Source organism: Pelodiscus sinensis, chromosome 1, assembly GCF_052426305.1.
Source record: "Pelodiscus sinensis isolate ZL-2025 chromosome 1, ASM5242630v1, whole genome shotgun sequence".
Lineage (NCBI taxonomy): Eukaryota > Metazoa > Chordata > Testudines > Trionychidae > Pelodiscus > Pelodiscus sinensis.
This window is the reverse complement of record NC_143052.1, coordinates 47655945-47678245: the sequence shown is the minus strand read 5'-3', so window position 1 is coordinate 47678245 and position 22301 is coordinate 47655945. Positions and strand designations below refer to the sequence as shown.

At 39.2% G+C, this 22301-nt stretch overlaps 1 protein-coding gene across 6 annotated transcripts in view; it reads left to right on the top strand.

Annotated features, from left to right (window-relative positions):
• The window catches only part of MET (MET proto-oncogene, receptor tyrosine kinase), a 129803-nt gene that overhangs the window by 58389 nt on the left and 49113 nt on the right, over positions 1-22301 (top strand). For all 6 annotated transcript variants that reach the window (XM_014573355.4, XM_014573354.4, XM_075929236.2 and 3 more), the window contains exons 4-8: positions 11204-11335; positions 12610-12783; positions 19105-19265; positions 21556-21658; positions 21896-22032. In XM_014573355.4, coding sequence (XP_014428841.2) covers positions 11204-11335; positions 12610-12783; positions 19105-19265; positions 21556-21658; positions 21896-22032 — 707 coding nt within the window. The remainder of the gene's footprint in view (positions 1-11203; positions 11336-12609; positions 12784-19104; positions 19266-21555; positions 21659-21895; positions 22033-22301) is intronic.

Here is a 22301-nt window from a genome sequence, read left to right as displayed (position 1 = left end):
GATATACACATAATGAAATCTGCTAGTATGAATAGCAGCCCTTGTTGGATGTATTGGCAAAGAGGCCAAAGAGTGAATGAACATAGACTCGGGGGCTGTCTAGACTGGCAAGTTTTTCCGCAAAATCATCTGATTTTGTGGAAAAACTTGCCAGCTGTCTACACTGTCCGCTTGAATTTCCGGAAAAGCACTGATGATCTCATGTAAGACCGTCAGTGATTTTTCCAGAAATACTATACTGCTCCCATTTGGGCAAAAGTCTTTTTCCGAAAGACTTTTGCACAAAAGGGCCAGTGTAAACAGCACAGTAGTGTTTTCCGCAAAAAAAGCCCCGATCGCGAAAATTGCAATTGGGGCTTTTTTGCGGAAAACTGCGTCTAGATTGGCTATGGACGCTTTTCCGCAAAAAGTGCTTTTGTGGAAAAGCATCCTGCCAATCTAGACATGCTTTTCCGAAAATGCTTTTAACGGAAAACTTTTCCGTTAAAAGCATTTTCGGAAAATCATGCCAGTGTAGACATAGCCTAACAGTACTCACCTCAGAGGTGATCCCTTTAATCCCTGCAGAAATTGCTTAAAGCAGATTGCTACAGCCATGGAACAATCTCCCCCTACTCAAAGTCTGCTTCCTGTGTTATATCTGTTTGTTTGTACCTTGTTTTGTAGTGGAAGACTTCACTCCCTGGAGTTGACACTATGGCACATTAAAGAAATCTATAATGAGAGAGTCTGTGTGTCTGTCCATCCATCTGTGAATCTGTTTGTTCAAAAACTCTTCCAAAATAATAAGAGCTAGGCCTACCAAATTTGGTAAGAAGCTTCCTCTTGTCATAACTTAAAGCAAGGACAGGGTTTGGTTGCGCCAGGACAGTGGGATTTTCCTGAAATACAATTATTTACCATAAAATGCAGAGGAAGGGGTCTTCTGGCAAGCACAGTTATACTGCAGAATGACCACGGGGAGGTGAGCGCTCCGGTAAGAGAGTGGCTGGCTGGGGGCTCTGGATGTTGCCGGCCACTGCACATGGGTAAGAGTCCCATGCTGGTGAGCCACTGGTCGGGCAGCATGGCCTCCCTTGCTCCAGCCAGCCCCAGAGATCTGGAGCCTGGGCAGGACAGCTGCCTGCCACCCTATGGAGCCACTAGCCAGCCAGAGCAGCCCCCCCTTGGTCCCAGCCACAGCTGGCTGCTGGATCCCTGGGGCCCTGCTCCTCCCCCATCCCAGCCAGCCCTGGGGATCTGCTACCTGGGCAGCATGGCCCCTGCTGACCCAGCCAGCCCTGGGGAGCCATTGGCTAGACAGCATGTCCCTGCCAGCCCAGCCAGCCCCAGGAATCGGCCAACCTCCTGCACCCCCCACTCCTTGCCTTGAGTCCCCACACACCTCCCAACCCTCTGCCATGAGCCTCTTCTCGCTCCCAACCTTGACTCCTACACACCCCCGGCCTCTCTTCTGTGCCCCTTCTCACCCCCCAACCCTGAGTCCTGCAAACCCACCCCAAGATCCCTATCCTGAATACATAGATATAGATATAGATATGCATTTATGTGAATCTATGATCAATCACCGTGCTTCTTTTTTTTCTCTATTTTTAAACTGATGAAATTAATGCTGTGATCTATATTAGTTACTAAAAGATAAGTTTAAATATTAATATCTAATAGATATTTGAATAACAGTTTTTTGTTTCTGTGGTAGGGAATGTGCCTAGCTGATCACAAAGTAAATTCAAATAGTATGGGGAAAGAAGAGTAAATCTTCATACTGAAGTTTAAAACTAACACCTGGAACCAAATTACTGTTTTGAGAGAGCACATATTTTAATGTTCAGTTCCAGTAGAAAAACTTACGCCCTTCAAAGTGGATCCATTATACTCAATGGATTATAGTGATATATATACAGCATCCTGAGAGTTACATATGTGTCCTTTACAAGGCTATGCTGCATATCCTGGGGCGCTTGGGGGTTACATAATAACATTAACCCTGAACCTATCTCTGCTGGATAATGGCTTACACCTGCCAGACTCTAGGGAAAGCTAACAATATGATACTGAGACTGGCTTGTTTTATGTAGACCTCTGATTTTTGCAGAAGACATTCTGACATGCATACGGTACCATTTGTAACTCAACCCTGCTGACTAACAGAACTGATTATCAGTATGAGTAACATATATATTACATGCATGCTTTTGTGCTGAAAAGCTGTGTATATCTCTATTAACCAAAAGTCCAGGCTTCTGACTGAACATTGATTGGTTTGTAATAATGAAATAGAGTTCAAAAATGCACCTGATATCCCTGGATATAACATGGATGATTCTTTTCCAGTATAAAGGAGATACTAATCTATTGACCTCTTCTCTTCAGAACCTGTCCTCTTTAAAGCCACATCACGGAAGTACTCTGAACTGTACTGGAAGGCTACTACATATATTTTTCTGTGCCTTTTGTGTGTGACTTTTTGAATGTTGGAAGTACAACATATGTCCGCTTCAAAGCTAGCAGCATAAATTCTAGTCTATAGTTCAGTCGGTGTACTGGTGAATTATCATATCTTTCAAGGATGGAGGGGATAAAATTTTATATTTGTTGTATTTGTCTTGAGAGGAATGCCTAGAATTGCACTGCTTATTGTTTATGAACATGCTTTTCTGGAAGACTGCTGGCCACGTGTTCTCCTGCTTTTTGTGCTCTGGGGAGATGCTTGATCTCTTAAAAAAATACTATATGTGCTCCAGGAGATAGACAATCAAATCTGTTATTTTTAGGGAGTAATCCTAGTATTCCACTACCCTGCTTCCAAGCGTCATACCAGAGCCACACCACCCCTGTCCCACCGGATAGGGCAGATAGGTACTGCGTAGCTGGACAGGAATGCCATGCAACCCAGCTGCATGCTGCAGAGAATGCTTTAAGAGCTTATGTCTCCCTTTTTCCCTCTCTGTAGGGTTATGTAAGACAAGGCTTAGGCAGGCCAAGGAGTTGCTCTTAGATGGGTGCACACCTATATCAAATAAAGTACTCAAAGAGTAGTTATCAATGATTTACTGTCCAACTGGGAAGATGTATCTAGTGCTGTCTCACAGGGTCAGTTCTCAGTCCAGTACTACTAAACATTTTCATTAATGACTTGAATCATGGAGTGGAGAATATGCCTATACAATTGTGGATAACTCCAAGCTGGGAGGGATTGCAAGAATTTTGAAGGACAGGATTGGAATTCAGAACCACATTGGCAAATTAAAGAATTGGTTTGAACTCAACAAGATGAAATTCAGAAACGTGCAAAGTACTGTACTTCACTTAGGAAGAAAAAAATCAAATTCCCAATGACAAAATTGGGCATAACTGGCTAGGCAGTAGTACTGCTGAAAAGGATCTGGGAATTAAAGTGGATCACAACTGAATATGAGTCAACAATGTGACGCTGTTACGAAAAAGGCTAATAGCAAAGATGTGAACAGATTGGAGAGAGGGTTCAAAGGAGACCAGCATAAATTATAAAAGCGTTAGAAATCCTGACCTATGAGGGAGGGTTTAAGAAAAAAACCTGGACATATTTTGTTTTGAGAAAACAAGAGTGTGTGTGGGGGGGGGGGGGGGCCCGATTACAATCTTCAGATATGTCAGGTGGTGCTATAAAGAGGAAAATGATCTGTTCTCTATGTCCACTGATGGTAGGCCAAGGAGTAATGGGCTTAAACTGCAGCAACAAAGATTTTGGTTAGATATTAGGAAATACTTCCAACTATAGAGATTTTTAAGCAGTGAAATAAACTTCCAAAAGAATGTGGAATCCCCATCACTGGAGGCTTTTAAGAACAGGATGCATAAATGCTTGTCCTGGATGGTCAAAGTTTTCTAGGTCCTGCTTAGCCACAGGTTGCTCGACTAGATCATCTTTTGAGAGGACCCTTTTAAACCTACATTTCTATGATTCTGAGGCCAGTGAATTCACAAATTACATAGATATGTTGGCCTCTAATTAATTAAGTAATTAATGTCACATCTCTCAGCTACCTCTGCAGTTTTTTAGTTACAGGTCTGGTCTACACTTAAAAGTTGCATCAGCATAGCTATGTTGGTGAGGAGTGTGGGGAAAAACCTACATCCCTGACAGACATAACTGTGCCAATAAAATGCTCTTGAAGATGCAGCTATGCCAGTGGAAAAGTGCTTCTATTGATTTAGCTAATGTCATTCAGTAAGTGACATTCCTGCACTAGCAGAAAAAACTGTGTTTATACTAGGGACAGTGGAATACGCTTTGTAGTACAGACATATAGTCGTAGTGCTGGCTGTGGATCAGTTGCATGGGTATTTCATAACATAGTCCCAAAACGGAGGTGGGGTAATTATATTCTTCCAACCTCACATCACATCATCAGGTAGAAAACCATTTTACTTAAGCTTTGAGCAGCTGATGTGAATTTTATTGGTGGTGAATAAGATACCATTCAGTCTTTTAAGTACTAGACATTTTCTAGAACCATAATAATAGGATATTAAATTTACTTGGGATATGCCTACATTTTGAGCTGGGGTGTAATATCCAGCTCAAGGAAATATTCCTGCACTAGGTCTGACTGAGTTAGCACATCAAAAATAAAAGTGCATTCATGGTAGTACAAGTGGTAGGAGGGTTGGCCATCCAAGTACATAGTTAATGTCTCAGATAAGATCGTACTAGAAGCAACTAGCCCCTTCTGCCACTCACACTGCTGTGGATACACTCTAATTTTAACATGCTAGCTCAGTGAGAGCTATCATGGGTATGTCTCCTCAAACTGGAAGTTACACCCACAACCTGAAATGTAGACATACTAATGGATTGTAAGTCCTTGAGGCAGGGTCTGCACATCCTAAATTCAAAACTCCGGTCATCTGAAGAAGTGGGCTGTGCCCACGAAAGTTCATGATACCATCTGCATGTTTTGTTAGTCTATAAAGTGCTACCAGACCATTTGTTGTTTTTTTCTGTACAGACTAACTCGGCTACTCCCTGAAGCTTTTTCTTCTGTGTTTGTATGGTCCATAACTAGAACAAACAGTTCTTGCTTCATGACTATTACAATACAGATATGTAATTACAGTAATAATACTACCATTTCTCATATTATTGTTTTTGCTGTACCTCAGAAGTATTTAAGGGTTAACATTGTTACTCAATCAGAAAGAATGTTTGGCAATAAGAAGAAGCCTGGATTAATGATTGAAAAGAATTCTTAACATTTTATAGCAGTGGGTATTCGAGAGGAGACATGGCTAATGATCAACTAAAAAGGTATTTGCAGCTGTGGTGTTACCTCTGCTCATATAATACTAACATTAATCAAGCTTTTCCATGCAGCTTTGCAGTTCATTCCATTTTTCACTCTGTCCTGAATATAAAAATAAAGCTCATCCCCTAATACATTGTGCCAAAACTCATAGGTCTGTGTCGCAGAAAACCATCAAACCTTATTGATTTCTAAAACCTGTGCTTTTTTGTTCTGTGAATCAAGTCTGAATGGCAATTCTTTATCAAAAATAGCTCTACCTTAAAGAAAAATTTCCCCTACTATTTGTTTCCACCCATGAGTCTAAACAGCCACAGGGTATGTCTACACTACCACCCTAGTTCGAACTAGGGTGGTTAATGTAGTCATTCGAAGTTGCAAATAAAGCCCGGGATTTAAATATCCCGGGCTTCATTTGCATCTTGCCGGGCGCCGCCATTTTTAAATCCCCGTTAGTGCGGACTCCGTGCCCGTGGCTACACGCGGCACGGAGTAGGTAGTTCGAATTAAGCTTTCTAATTCGAACTACCGTTACTCCTCGTGGAACAAGTATTAAACACTTATCACCGTGAATTACCTGGGAACAGATTTTATTGAAGTTTTGAATTAAAGCAAAATGGTCATTTCTAAGCCTACTTCTGGAGTCAGCCATCATTGAAATCCTCAAAACCTTTGTACTAGCTATTTTAGTACTGTCTTAGCAGTCGTGAAAAAATTGATGATAGTCACAGAATAAATATTTTGTATATTAGGCATGTTAAAGATTGTTAAACTGCTCTAAAGAATGAAATCCAGTGAGACTCACTTTCTCATCAAACACTGATATTCTAAATTCTTCAAATAAATAATTAAATAAACAACCACAGATGTAACTTTTGGAAACAAGTATCCTTATAATCTTTACTTAAATGATCCTTTACCCTTGTTGCAGGATGTTATCACCTTCCAGCTCATGCCGTGCATAATTATGGGCCTAATCGTGCATATTCTTGCTCTCAGACATAGTGACTGAAATCGGTGGGACTACTCGAAGTAGTAAAGTTAAGCATGTGCCTATATTTTCACAGGATCCGAACCATAGACCTGGTATTTAGGCACCTAAATATGGAGCTAGACACCTAGTGGGGTGTTCAAAAGCATATAGGTATCTAATGCCTGTTGAAATCCCCTGTAAATCTGCTCAGAGTAACCAGCAGGCACCCACACAGCGTAGGTAACATTACACTGTAGCAGCCTGTCAGGAGTTGATAGCAGTGACATGAAAATGAGGTTTATACCTTAAACACACTTGTAGCACTATCATAGAGGATCTTACCTCCCTCTGACAGATACTCAGGAACGGATGTCTCTTGTTTACGCTTCGGCAATTCTTTTATAACTTGCCATGCCCACAAAGTCTCAATGAACTAAGTGATCCTATAAAATGCTCAGATCACTGATTTTCTTAGTGTCTCTCTATGGTGCTATGCACACCTCTGACACTATAAAGAAATGTTAAATGAGGATAATGCAGTTCTTGCTCTTTTCCTTTTCTTTGCTTACTTTAATGTTGTTTTTATGTGAAATATGTTTAAGCAGTAAAATACATATCCCAGGTTAGAAGTTCACAGGGTACTCAATATTATATATTCAATACAGATTTTTTTAAAATTAAATATATAATATAGAGATAAAAGTATTAATTTTCAAACCAAAGAATTAAAAGGAAAACAAATTAAAATAACTTTATCCTTTTAAAACAGAGGGGAGAAATTTACTGATTTAATTTTCTTTTAAATAGACCTTGTTGGCAAAATTATTTTACAATTCTCTTAAATTCAGGGAGGCTGATTAAATAGATACTGAATTTTTTACAATTGATTTATAAACATCTTGAAATTTAGCGATTACAAAACAAAGGGGCTGTGTATACACTGAGCCACTTATTCCAGAAAATCATCCGCTTTTCCGGAATAAGCTGTGAGCTGTCTACACTGGCCCTTGAATTTCCGGAAAAGCAACGACGCTCTACTGTACAAAATCAGCCGCTATTCCGGAAAAGCTATGCTGCTCCCGCTCGGGCATAAGTCCCTATTCCGGAAAACTGTTCCGGAAAAGGGCCAGTGTAGACAGCCCAGTAGTCTTTTCCGGAAAAAAGCCCCGATCGCGAAAATGACGATCGGGGCTCTTTTCCGGAAAAGCGTGTCTACATTGGCCACAGATGCTTTTCTGGAAAAAGGGCTTTTCCGGAAAAGCAGCCTGCCAGTGTAGACGCTCTTTTTCCGGAAATACTTATAACAAAAACTATTCTGTTTTAAGCATTTCTGGAAATTCATGCCAGTGTAGACACAGCCTGGGATGATTCCTTCTTAATATTAGAAATGTGCTATATTATAAAAGTCTTTCAGGCAGTCCTGCTGTTGCTTTGCTTAAGGAAAGCATGTGTTACAAAGAGTGACTTTATTGCTTCATACAGGTTGCACCTCTAAAATCTGGGATTCTGTGGTCCAGCAACATCCATAGTCCGTCATGACCATGGATGTTCCAGGATCTGAGAGTCCCAGCATGTTTCAGGGAGAGTGAGAGCACATGAGCTGGCACGCAAGTCAGTTGGGCTGTGAGGCGGGGCAGGGAGCTGGTGTGTGGCTCAGCTGGGTCTGATGTTTGGACACAGACTGGGCTAACCTTGTGAGGAGGGCTTTAAACTAGGTTCGACGGGGGCAGGTGAGCAAAGCCCACAGGTAAGTGCTGAATGTGCGGGACTGGGAGATGGGTTGGAAATGGGGGGGACTACGGCCTATAATGGCAAGGAGAAAGGAGGGTCAGGGCACAACAGGGAGGCAAGATCAAATCAGTATCTTAGATGCCTATATACAAATGCGAGAAGTATGGGTAATAAGCAGGAAGAACTGGAATTGCTAACCAATAAATACAACTATGATATCATTGGTATTACAGAAACCTGGTGGGATGGGACGCATGATTGGAATATTGGTATGGAAGGGTACGGCTTGCTCAGGAAGGACAGACAGGGAAAAAAGGGAGGAGGGGTTGCCTTGTATATTAAAAATGTACACACTTGGACTGAAGTGGAGATGAACGTAGGAGATAGCTGTGTAGAGAGTCTCTGGGTTAAGCTAAAAGGGGTAAAAAACGAGGGTGATATCATGCTAGGAGTCTACTACAGGCCACCTAGCCAGGTGGAAGAGGTGGATGAGGCCTTTTTTAAACAATTAACAAAACTATCCAAAGCCCAAGATTTGGTGGTGATGGGGGACTTCAACTATCCAGACATATGTTGGGAAACTAACACAGCGAGGCACAGGCTATCCAATAAGTTTCTGGACTGCATTGGAGACAACTTTCTGTTTCAGAAGGTTGAAAAAGCTACCAGAGGAGAAGCTGTTCTGGATTTGGTTTTAACAAATAGGGAGGAACTAGTTGAGAACTTGAAAGTGGAGGACAGTATAGGGGACAGTGATCACGAAATAATAGAGTTCATGATCTTAAGGAAAGGTAGAAGGGAGACCAGCACAATTGAGGTAATAGATTTCAGGAAGGCAGATTTTGATAAGCTCAGAGAACTTGTAGGTAAGGTCCAATGGGAAGCAAGACTGAAGGGAAAAACAACTGAGGAGAGTTGGAAGTATTTCAAAGGGACGTTGTTAAGGGCCCAAAAGCAAACAATTCCGCTGTGTAGGAAAGATAGAAAATATGGCAAAAGACCAGCTTGGCTTAACAAGGAGATCTTGCACGATCTCAAAATAAAAAAGGAGTCATATAAAAAATGGAAACTAGGACAACTAACAAAGGATGAATATAGGCAAGCAACATGGGAATGCAGGGGCAAGATTAGAAAGGCAAAGGCACAAAATGAGATCAAACTAGCTACAGGCATAAAGGGAAACAAGAAGACCTTTTATAAATACATTAAAAGCAAGAGAAAGACCAAGGACAGGGTAGGCCCACTGCTTAGTGAGGAGGGAGAAGCAGTAACAGGGAACTTGGAAATGGCGGAGATGCTCAATGACTTCTTTGTTTCGGTCTTCACCGAGAAGTCTGTAGGTGTGCCTAACGTAGTGAATACAAGCAGAGAGAGGGTAAGTTTAGAAGATAGGATACACAAAGAACAAGTTAAAAATCACTTAGGAAAGTTAGATGTCAGCAAGTCACCAGGTCCTGATGAAATGCATCCCAGGATACTCAAGGAGCTGATAGAGGAGGTATCTGAGCCTTTAGCTATGATCTTTGAAAAATCATGGCAGACAGGGGAGATTCCAGAAGACTGGAAAAGGGCAAATATTGTGCCCATCTATAAAAAGGGGAATAAGAACAACCCAGGAAACTACAGACCTGTCAGTTTAACGTCTGTCCCAGGGAAGATAATGGAGCAGGTAATTAAGGAAATCATATGCAAACACTTGGAAGGTAATAAAGTGATAGGGAATAGCCAGCATGGGTTTGTGAAGAACAAGTCATGCCAAACTAATCTGATAGCTTTCTTTGATAAGATAACGAGCCTTGTGGATAAGGGAGAAGCGGTGGATGTCATATACCTAGACTTTAGTAAGGCATTTGATACGGTCTCGCATGATATTCTTATTGATAAACTAGGCAAATATAACTTAGATAGGGCCACGATAAGGTGGGTGCATAATTGGCTGGATAACCGTAGTCAGAGAGTTGTTGTTAACGGTTCTAAATCCTGCTGGAAAGGGATAACAAGTGGAGTTCCTCAAGGGTCTGTTTTGGGACCCGTACTGTTCAATATCTTCATCAATGATGTAGATATTGGGATAGAGAGTACGCTTATTAAGTTTGCAGATGATACCAAACTGGGTGGGGTTGCGACTTCTTTGGAGGATAGGGACATAATTCAAAATGACCTTAGCAAGTTAGAGAAATGGTCAGAGGTAAACAGGATGAGGTTTAATAAAGAGAAATGCAAAGTGCTCCACTTAGGAAGGAACAATCAGTTCCATACATACAAGATGGGAAGCGACTGTCTAGGAAGGAGCATGGCGGAAAGAGATCTAGGGGTCATAGTGGACCACAAGTTGAGTATGAGTCAACAGTGTGATGCTGTTGCAAAAAAAGCAAATATGATTCTAGGTTGTATTAACAGGTGTGTTGTAAGCAAAACTCGTGAAGTCATTCTGCCGCTCTACTCTGCGCTCGTTAGGCCTCAGCTAGAGTACTGTGTCCAGTTCTGGGCGCCACATTTCAAGAAAGATGTGGAGAAATTGGAAAGGGTACAGAGAAGAGCGACAAGAATGATTAAAGGTTTAGAGAACATGACCTATGAAGCCAGGCTTCATGAACTGGGCTTGTTTAGTTTGGAAAAAAGAAGATTAAGGGGGGACATGATAGCGGTTTTCAAATATCTAAAAGGGTGTCACAAGGAGGAAGGAGAAAATGTGTTCCTCTTGGTTTCTGAGGACAGGACAAGGAGTAATGGGTTTAAAGTGCAGCAGGGGAGGTTTAGATTGGACATTAGGAAAAAATTCCTAACTGTCAGGGTGGTCAAATATTGGAATAAATTGCCAAGGGAGGTGGTGGAATCTCCCTCTCTGGAGATATTTAAGAACAGGTTGGATAGACATCTGTCAGGGATGGTGTAGACGGAGCTTGGTCCTGCCTTGAGGGCGGGGGGCTGGACTCGATGACCTCTTGAGGTCCCTTCCAGTCCTATTATTCTATGATTCTATGATATAACCTCCCCTGGCCCAGAAAATTCCTTAATCTGGGACCAGTCAGGTCCCAAGGGTGCCGAACCAGAGAAGTCCAACTTGTAATGTGTTTCAAATGGGTTAGTGCAACAGCACTGTTTGGTACTAATTATCAAACAGAAAATAGTAGGAAATTGTGGGATCACTGCTCAGTATGCGCACAAGTAACATGCAGACATGATTTTGAGAGGGTTATTTTTTCTTTTTCAGATAGTGATTTCCCGTTCAGAACCTACTACACCACATGTAAATTTTCCCCTGGACTCCCATCCAGTCTCCTCTCAAGTTATTGTTGACCATTCATTAGCAGATGGCTATACTGTGGTTGCCACTGGAACGAAGGTGAGTAGTACATAATCTAATCATGTTTTGTATTATGTAAACCTACATTCATAGTATCAGCTTTACATTAGAGTGGTTAGTCAGCACAGTATTCCAAGTTCTCATGGCATGCAACCTTTGCATCCTTTCTAGTCTCTTGGGTATATTGTTTGTTTCCTCAAAAGCTTTTTTCCCTATTAAGCCAACAAGGAGATTAACATTGAGAAATGTTCAAATAATGTGAGAATTTTGATAGAAACCAACAGAAAGCCAGGAAATGCAAATTTAAGGCTAACAGCCTGTCCTTAATTCAAACTCTTCTAAAGAAAATTACACAGTGGTTGAGTAAAGAATGGTGTTTAGAATCTCCTGGTCTTTGTAGATTGGTATTGTAACATTATGACACTATTTAAATGGGGGAAGAGGGCTGTGTGTGTTTGAAGCAGGGATCATTGTTCATATTAAGATTACATTTATCAATAGCATATCAAAGGTTAATGAATGATTGATTGATTAAGAAATGATATAAGTATGCTACAGGCATAAGTACTGTGTCTTATAAATGGTTGCAAGCACATCAGTAGAAGATGTTCTAGACCATTATAAGCCCTGAATATAAGCAACCTGTTGAATTCTCTGACAATCTGTAAAAATTGATTAAGCATTTATTGAAATATGTATTAATCATTTACTAGTCCTTAAAGAATGAGTTACTTTATTTTAAAATAACATTTATGTAACCAAATAGGCGTAAATGTGACATGGAAACCGGGTGAAGTAACTATATTAATTAAAGTAATAAAATGACAACCCCTTGCAGAGCATCTTTGCTCTAAAGCTCTTAATATAGGTAACAGATAATAATTAAGTTTCACATCGTACCTGTGAAATAGATACTATGTCCACTTTACAAATGAGCAAATTCATTTACACTCACTGATTTTTAAGTGAATTAATGCAGAGCTGGGAGAAGAAACCAGGCATTCTTCTAATGCCCTATCCGTGTTCTAAAGACAAGATGGTACTCCCTTTATGTAAGCAACATCTGTTTGTTGTGACTGTACATGTTATCAGCATGGCTTTTGGGCTTAAGAGTGAGTTTATGAATGTGCTAGTTAAATTACTTTTCAGATCTTCTAATTACCGAAATAAGCTACAGAAGGGGAGTAATTTTCATAATTTCTGTAATTTTCTGAAACCAGAATAACATAATTATACTTTGCATAAATAAGGAGTTTCTCCTTGTTAGTTAAAATATTTTTGTAAAGATCTGTGTATAATTCTTTTATCAATAGATAACCAAGATTCCCTTGAATGGACCAGGCTGTGATCACTTTAAGTCCTGCACCCAGTGTCTTTCAGCACCTTCTTTCATGCAGTGTGGCTGGTGCAGTGACCGGTGTGTGAGGTCATGGGAGTGTATCGAAAGGGTGTGGACTCAGGAGACATGTTTGCCCAGAGTTTATGAGGTAATTTTTTCTCCAGAATTTATCTCAGAGGTAGAATTGCACATACTCTTTCAAATATATATTCCAATAGAATGTACCTCGGGCCTCTTCTGCCTTCTGAGCCATGGAATTCTGCAGATGCTAGTTTTCTAGCAGGTCTATGCAGTAAAAGGGCAACCTACCTTTTCCCTTTACAAAATCTTCCAGCTTTTTAAGCCCTATAGTCACATAGCAGCATTTGATTAAGAGAGTGTGTGTTAATGTAATTGTTTATTCCTGCTTATGCTGCATTCCAATGGTATTGGGATTGGTGACATCCTCATGTTAAGAGCTGGATAAACAGATAAGAAGGCATATCCCAAAGAGCTTGCAGTGTATGAATGCAATTTACACATGGATGGGGAGGGGAGATGACTACAACCAAGCAGATACAATTTTAATATACTTTTTTCACTTGTATATAATTATGCTAAATACAATTTCCACTATCTTGACCTTCCCCTCAGCCTAATTACCTTTAACTGGCTGCTGGTCTCATGTAAATAAAATCCCTGCATTCTGTGCTCCATATCTTTCCCATTATGGATTTGTCCCTCTGTCCTTTGCTGGGGATCTGTGGAAGAAATCTTGGTCTTCAATAACTACCATTTAATGCAGGGCTACTCAACATGTGGCCTATGAACCACATGCGGCCCGCATCCTGCAGTGCAGTTTGAGTTTGCGTGAGGCTCAACACGTGGCCCGCAGGTGGAAGCCAAAACAAAAAAGGAGTCAATATAATGGTATTCTGTTGATATGCATTTTAGTAGTTAAATTCTTGGACTGGCATTGCTCATTAAAAGTGCTGTCAATGGGTGGAAATTGGGTAAATATTGCATTCTATTAGTACCAGCAGTACTGACTTAAATATGTATGTATGTTGTGTGTAGTCTTGCCCATCAGTGTGAAAGAATCTATTTACATATATTTGCATATATATTTGCATGTATATGAAACCACGCTTAAGTTGAGGCCCTCAGCATGTGCTGTGAGTATCTTTGTGGCTCCCGGAGCTTTCAGACTTGAGTTGCCCTGATTTAATGTCTTGAATGTGAAACCAGGACAAGGTTTCAACTGATCTGTTTGTGATTTTAAAAAAAGGAAATTCCCTCACTGGTGGGGTGAAGGTGGGCAAGTCACCTCTCTGAGCTTTCCTCATAGGGAGAACGAGCAGGAAGAAGCTTCCTGCTGACAGTTGCTGGAAATGATGTGGAAGAGTCCCCCATCCTATATCACGATTTGATGGATGTCTCTGTCTCTTTTTCTCTCTGAACACCTCTGCCATGTTTTGGTTTGTGGCACTGATGTGAGACAAAGGGAACATCTTTGGCCTGATGATTTGCTCTCTCTCCCTTACCTAAACTGTACGGAGCTGACAACCAAGGACACATCTTTAGTTCATGTATCTTTCAAACGTATCCGCAGGCATGACAGTTTCTTGAGTGTAATCCCATAAGCATGGTTGCCATGTGCATGGCCGGGGGGCAGGACAGAATCAGCGACTCTGTCCTTGGGAAAGCGGAGAGTGGAAGGCTGTTTTCAGGTGGGGAAGACCCATAAATGTTAAAAAGTGCACAAGAGCAAAATTACACAGATAATCAAAGAGCTTGTTGCTGTTTTCATTTAGCTATGGTTAATGCAAGATTTGTATTGGTTGACTGACCAAATCATCTTGTGTTAAGCGTGACATAATTATGAAGGCATTGTTTTATGGAGCAGTTAATGTGTGAGTAAATGGAGTGGAGAACTAGCATAGCTATTATAGCATATTATAGCCATTTATAGCATGATAACCATTTTTTACTGATGTATGCAGTGTTAAGTTCTTATTCCACATCTGAACTTATAAATAGGGATGAAACTTTGAAACTTGAAAGACCAAAGTCAAAGAGAGAGAAACATTTAAAAAAATAATAATTTAATAAACCAGAGATGGATGATTTCACATGCTGCAAGTGCATCAACATAATATCCAAGCAAAGCTGCTGAAAGAAATTTGAGTTATATTCATAACCCATAAAATATTTAAATAGTTGGTTTTTTCTATAATCATGTTTCAAATACAAAATAACTCTGTGGATAAAGTAGGCAAAACTCAGTCAACAAACAATGACATTTTAACTGGAGCCAACCCACAAAAGTCTTGTTTATGTTTTTATTAGGATTGTAAATACCAAAACCATTAGGGCATTGCTTCTCTATCATCTTGTGCTATCCTTTACACTTGTGCTAAGGACTATAAAAAGAGAATGGGAATGTTTTTTAATTTCACTTTTTACAAGTGTTCAAAATTCTACAGCCTATTTTATACAGATTAGACTATAGAACTTCTTACCTTAAAATCTATGCATTTATAAATCACACATGTCTATGGGTATGGAATACTGGGTACAACACAATACAGAGAAATATATATATATATTTGATGTTTCTACAAGGCTCAAACTGTTCAAAGCTATCTTGTTTTTGTTCTTCCCTAGAAATTTTAATAGGAGGTATATTTTTATAGCTATACTTATATTTTCATATATTTTAAAAGTTTTTAAAAGCTGTAGGCTGCATAGATTCTGATTTTCAGATGTGCTGAGCCATATACATTGACTTCAATCAGAGTAGAGCTGTTCTTAAAATCTGTCCTGTAAAGCCCAGTTCTACAATCCTTATACAGTAATGACTCATGAGGGTAATTCCCTTAAATTCAGTGGAATGACTCCTCTTAATAAGTATTCCTCAGTATGAGTGGGGATTGCACAACTGGATCCCTAGAAATTTAAAGAGAGCAAGTTTTCATACATTTTTTCTTACTTATTTATAATTTAGTCCCCTATGTTCAGGTGTGTGTTTTGTGTATAAATTTCAAATTACAATAAATATGTGGCAGTGATTGATCTTTAAAGTAACTCTCCTAAAGGTTTGAATTACACCATGAAAAAAATTGTGAAACTTATTTCTGTAACGCTTGGAAGGAAAATAGTGCAGCTAAGTACTTTCCTTTGGATTGCTAGCTGTTAAGGCACATTTCTTGCTCTGCTTCACCATGACATTTAACATTATTATTGAAAAAATATTTAAACAGATTGTTAATCTTTTTCTGTTCTATCTTTAGACTTTTATACATAAAATATAAGTGATTTGCATGTTTTGCTCCTAACTAGTGGAGGAAACCTGTTTTGCTTGATATTAAGGCTCTGAAACAGTGTTTTCCATAAGGTTTTATTTAGTCAAAAATCTACTAGAGGATTTTCTCCCTGTAGATAAAAGGAAAGGAGTCTGGCTTTTTTCCACTGAAGCCTAGTAGATCTCCCAGTTGTTGTCTTTGCTTTAAATATCCCCAATCTTTAATTGAAGCTTTGGGTCACAGAAGTCTCAGCAGGATTCTTGCACTCCAAACTGCTTCTTTCTAAACCATCTGTAACTGGTAAAAACAGACAGAACATTGTGCCATATAGAAATGTACAGCTAGCTGTACGTGAGTCAAGCCACCCCAATTCTCATAGACAGGGTTTCTCTGAATACTCAGCAGTGCCTGTTTGGCACAATATACCTACTGAAATGCTTTGCAATGATTGCTTATAAGAAGTGTATTTTCTCAGACTGGACAGACAGTAGTAAATCAAACCTGGGAGTCTTGGATGGGTATCTGCATAGATAACTTGGTAATGGAACAAATTGCAGTGCTCCATTTGTGAAATTCAGGTTATTGTGGCAGATGAACTGCACAGGAATAAAAATAGAGTTGTGTCCATTCTTGCTTGCTTATTGTGTATAAGGAAGACCTGGGAGGTCTTGCTGTTATTTTTAAAGGAGATTGCTTTTTATGTTAGAACTATCAAGAACGTCAGGCCTCTTTTGCTCCCTGTTTAATAGGAAGACTCAGTCAAGGTTTCAGATGTGCATTGTGGGCTTTCTTGAATCTTAATTGAAGGAATGGAGTTGTTTAATCTTTAAAACCTTTTCTTTCAGTAGTGTATTGGACATTTGAGTTAAATATGGTGGCTGTTAACAAAACCAAGTGAAAGAAAGCTGAGTTTTAAATTTTCTGAGTGCAAACCACATCTGGTCTTATTTAAGGCATGATCCAAAATCCAGGAAAGATGATGGAAAAACTCTCTGACTTCAAAGGCCTTTGGATCAAGCCCTGAATCAGGTTTCATTGCTGCTGTCTGTGATGTCTTCTTACTCCTACTAGTTCTCCAATCATTCCATAAACTCTTCTAATTAAAGTAGGTAGTCAAGTCCTGATTGTTTAGAACTCTTTGGTTTTTACTTATTTTTGTTAACCCCTATTTAAGGCAAATGCTGTTTGTAGAAAGGACTTGTTTGTTAAACACCATTCAGAAGGCATACAATTCAGTTTCAGTGAGTCCTCTAAGAAAAATTCTGGAAAAACAGGCTGGACCTTTTTGATATTTTTAAGGTACAAAATAGATTAAAAATTAATTAAAAATCTGTTCAGGCCTTTTTATTCAATATAAAGAAACATAAAAGATCAGAAAGAAACTTTTTTTATCCTTTACAAACTACTTCTAGAACTTATCTTTTAAACTTGTTTTTCAAAATGTAATGGCTAGATTTGTTATCCCTTGATTCATGTCATCCCCCAGCATACACTATATGGCTGAAGTCACACCTTACATTTGAGGATTAATGCCATTTGAGAGGGGTCAAGTAAGTCCCTTCACTTACAATATTGCATAGTGTTGTAAAGTTTGCTTTTAATGTCCATATTTGATAGCCAATTGGCTACAAATGGGAATATTCAAATGCTATGGATCTGTGCATTATTGTTCAGATAATGGAATTTACCTGACCCCCACATAACAATTTTATTCTCTGGTGAGGCTCCACAGTGAATGTTACCCCAGGCAGAGTGCATACTGAGTTACATGGAGCAAGGACAGTGATCTAAAGTCCTTCTTAACTTTGAGGACCTAGAAACAGAAAACAAATAAGGAAAATATAAATCTGAGAACCACTTAACACAAACCCCTTATGAGATAGTGTCGCTAATAACTTAATGTATTATAATGACCTGAATGGCTATGTGAGCATTTCTGTTTTGCTCAATTCTCCAGCCCTTGGATAGGTCCCCTGCACTTTGCTCATTAATAGCCTGATCCAAAGCCTGTTGGAATCAATGGAAAGACTCAATGTTTTCAATGAGATTCTTTTGGCTTTCAGTGATAGTGGTAAATTTCACACCATATAGAATAATATATGGTATAATTCCAGTGAAGTATTTCTCAACAGCTTTTTACCTCAAATTTCATTTGTGAGATCCTTCATGTATAGCCACAAGGAGATCTGAAAGGAAATTGCCTGTCTTACTGGATTTTAGAAGAAATAATAGCCCCATAGTTCTTAAGTAGTTTTCTTTCAGCGTGAGCGTGCAGAAGTAGAGTTTATGAAAGGCACAATTGTGTTGGATTATAAGGGCAAATGTGCTATCACTAGGAGCATTAAGCCAAAGATATTTAAGTTCTATGATCATAGTGCAAGTTAAGTCTTTTGTTCCATTTTGATTATCTGGTAGTGACTGGAATGTCTGGAAACGTATTGTTAAAAGCCCACATCAACCCTAAACCCGGGTGTCTTTTAGACTTTTATTGGCAGTGCTTTGTTGAATACCTTAACTGAGGTTTGTATGACTTCTATAGTGTTTGTACATTTTTCCCACCATTGTTCTATTTTACAACACAATTTACAATATACAGAAAAAAAGCATTTCCTTTCTAGATCGTCAGTATGTTGCTGAAAGGTGGTTTATTTTTAACTCAAAATTAGAAGTAGCCAAATGTAACAGATTTTGGTCAAAGAATAGTAGAAGTCTTATTAATATTGTAACTGCCAATGCAATATCTAATTAAGAGGTTGAAGCTGTACCATTGTCCATACCTGCCTTTTCATCAAGCTAACAAAAAGTTATATGGTTATTTTTTGACTCTTTTTTTGTTCAGCATTCAGCTTATAATAAAATACATGCATTGTATGTTTAACATACTAGAAATTGAGTGTAAAAGATAAAATCAGAAGGATTAAAAAGACTATTACAATACACACCTTGTTTAGTGTCCCTACAAACTATCCTTCAAAGCTTTTTAGCAATAGTTTTGTTATTTATTGCTATTGTCTGAGGAAGCTCATAATATGATGAATGAAAGTTGAAGAACAATTAAGATAAATGTTAGGATACGGTCTACCAGAAGAAATGCTTCTATAAAATTATTCTTCACCTTTGTACATTCTGTAAAATTCATCTGAAGTTCCAGCAAAATTGGTACAGTAGTGTTTTTTTTTCTATAGATTATCCCAAGGACTGCTCCGTTAGAAGGTGGAACAAGACTAACAGTATGTGGCTGGGACTTTGGATTCAACAAAAATAATAGATTCGACTTAAAAAATACAGCAGTTCATATAGGAGGAAAACCTTGTATCCTCGAAGTAAAAGCTAGCAACAAAAACAAGTAAGATATCTAAAATGCCCTGCACAGTAAATCCCCTAAAGTCTTCATGTGTTAGATTGTAGACCTCCAGTGGCATCTGGCTTCTTCCAGTTCTCAAGTTTCAGACCCATGCAATAGTACAAAAATGGCATTAATCTTAAGCAACAATCTCCTCCCAAAAGGGGAATCCATTGAGAACCTCACTGTTGGAAGTCTGATATCCTAGCTAAGATTGATAGTTTTTTCAGTAGTCTTCACTACAGTTAACCATGAGGTGCTTTGCCACATCTGTTGGACCTGGTGTGACAGACGGGGTTGGGTGTAGGCACTGCGGAGGGTGCCACTCAGGGTGAATTACTCAAAACCAGGGCTGCTTACAGCCCTCAACTGGAAACCTTTCTCAAATAGGCCATAAACCAGTCACACCGAGTGCTTCAGTTGTCAACCCAGCCAGCAGGAAGCCTCTCGACACCCCAGCTCTCCATGTGCCACACACAGGTGAGGGGTTATAGAACCCAATCTCACCTACCCCAAACAGATCCTCCCAGTCCCAAAGAACCAGCCACAGTCCCTGATCAATTTATACTTTAGATCTTACTCACAAGATCATGCTGGACCAGTCCTTTAAGAATGTAAAATCTAAAGGTTTATTAATTAAAGAAAGAAAAGTTTGGGAGTAAAATTGTTAAGGAGAATACATTACATACACCAATCACCAAGTTCCTGATGCAGGCTCTTAGCAGAGATGTTACATCTGCTAGCTTAGAAGTCTTTGATGTACATCCTGTGTCAAGATCGGTCAGCAATCCTTCCCGGCTCCCTGTCCCTAGCAAGGCTGCATCTGGGATCAGTAGCAAGATTGAAGACAAGATGGAGACCACCTCATGGCATTTTATATTCATTCCTGGTGTCTCCGAAGCTGGAGTGGGTCACATGATCAAGTGATCTATCTGTGTGTTCACATGCCAGCAGCCATTATGCCCTGGCTGGTTTTCAGGTTTCCAGATACATCCCTCAGATGTGTATTGACCAGTCTGAGAGCCATTGTCCATGCAGCAGTGCTAATTAGTATAGTCATTGACTGAACGATCCTTCCTCACAATAGGCATTCCAGGCCCATTGCTTGCTCCCATACAGAGAATATTTACAATAGCACAGAGCCCATATTCATAACTTCATATTTAGAAATCTTGCAAGTACATTAGTAGCATACATTGAATCAGTAGGACATAACCTTTTGTTTGACACCTCACATGGCCCACTTTGTACAGACTTTGGGGCAAACAGTGATCAGTCTGCTCACTTTAAAATCCAATAACGTGACATCTGGCAAAGCTGAAAGGGTTTTAGGAAAGTTCTGCTTGTTGTTGCTAGTGAGAGCCAAGGAAGTGGTAATGGATAACTACTCTTCATTCCTAAGATTTCTTATTTAAGGTACTATTCAGCTCAATTTTGCCATTTATTCCTTTCTGGTTTGTGAAGTTGCTGGGGAGATGATTAGGGGATACATGCATTATTGTCATCAATATCCTGATGACTCTTAACTGTACATCTCCTTTGCCTCAGGCACTAACAAAACTGTTTCCATATTTTCCTGATGTCTGGAAGATAGACCAGGATGAAAAGCTTAAGCTCACTATGGCCAAGACAGAGACATTGGTTGGCATCTTGAGGAATTGGCAAATTCTGTGAATATTCTTTTCGGCTGATGGCATCTACCATATATTGATAAAGCGACCTTCAGAGTCTTGCTGATTATATATCAATACTCACCCAGTCCCAGATTGCAACAGTGGCTATATGTGGCACTTTCTGTCTTAAGCTACACAAAATCCTGAGCTCTGTCCTTTCTAATATATATGTAACTGTTGTATGGATATATACTGCCATCATATTCTAATGTATTTTTTCAGGAAGGTTTACATTAAAATAAGAAGCCAATAGTTGTATATTTTTGCTGCTTGAAAAATTTCAGGTGTAAAGGGAAATTTTAAAAATAAAGTAGCCGTTCCATATTTAAAAGACATTGGTTTTCTCTCGCATGTGCCATGTTTTCACAAATATAATATTTGATATTCCAACATAATTCTCCCTGTCTAAATACAAACACAATAGTGATGTGGAGTTTAGTATGATACTAAAGAACTACAGTTCATTAGAGTGTTTAGTTCTAAAGTATCCGTCACTTGGATGGACTTATAATTTTTGTTTAGTGTGGCTGTTGTATTATCATGAATTGATGTGACTTCATTTTCATATGAAATAGTCCAGTAAACCAAATAAAAACCATATGTGTCTTTATTTTTCGAAGGCTGGAATGCACTGTTGCTGCTGCAAAGAATCCCAGTTTTAATATAACCAGCAGTGTTTCAAGTGGGCGAAGCACATCTTCCTTCAACACATTTTCCTATGTGGTAAGCACTATCATTAAAATTGTAGTGCCAAAATTAATTTAAATATTAAAACAGGAGACAGGCTGCTAAACTAGATGCATCATGGATCTGACCCAGTAAAGCAAGTCCTGTGTTCCTGTTGGTGTCATTTTTGCTTCATTGAAGTGTTAAGAATATTATGATTGTGTATTCTAATAGGCTTTTTAAAGGCATTGAAGCACGATTTAACAAGGCAAATTATTGTTTTTATCCCTACAGAATCCTATAATAACAAGTATCTCTCCCACCTATGGTCCCAAGTCTGGTGGAACATTATTAACATTAACAGGGAAATACTTAAAGAGTGGGAAATCCAGAGAGATTTATGTTGGTGGGAAGCCATGTCCCTTAAAAAGGTATTATACTCACAAGAGTGTGTTTGCTTTGTATTATGAATTGGGGTTGATTAAATGTCTTGGACATAACAGAGTAAATAAACCCATCCACTAATGCTATGTAGAGGTGGCACTATAGTATGTGTTCTGCATATTTGATTGTGCTAGTTTTCAGTTCTGGTGTACTGGTGCAATACCTGTGCCCCACGAGGCCAGGAAAAAGACTCAGCTCTTGTAATGCATGAATTTCTCTACAGTACAAGATAAGGTAAAAAGTTAATGACTGCTCC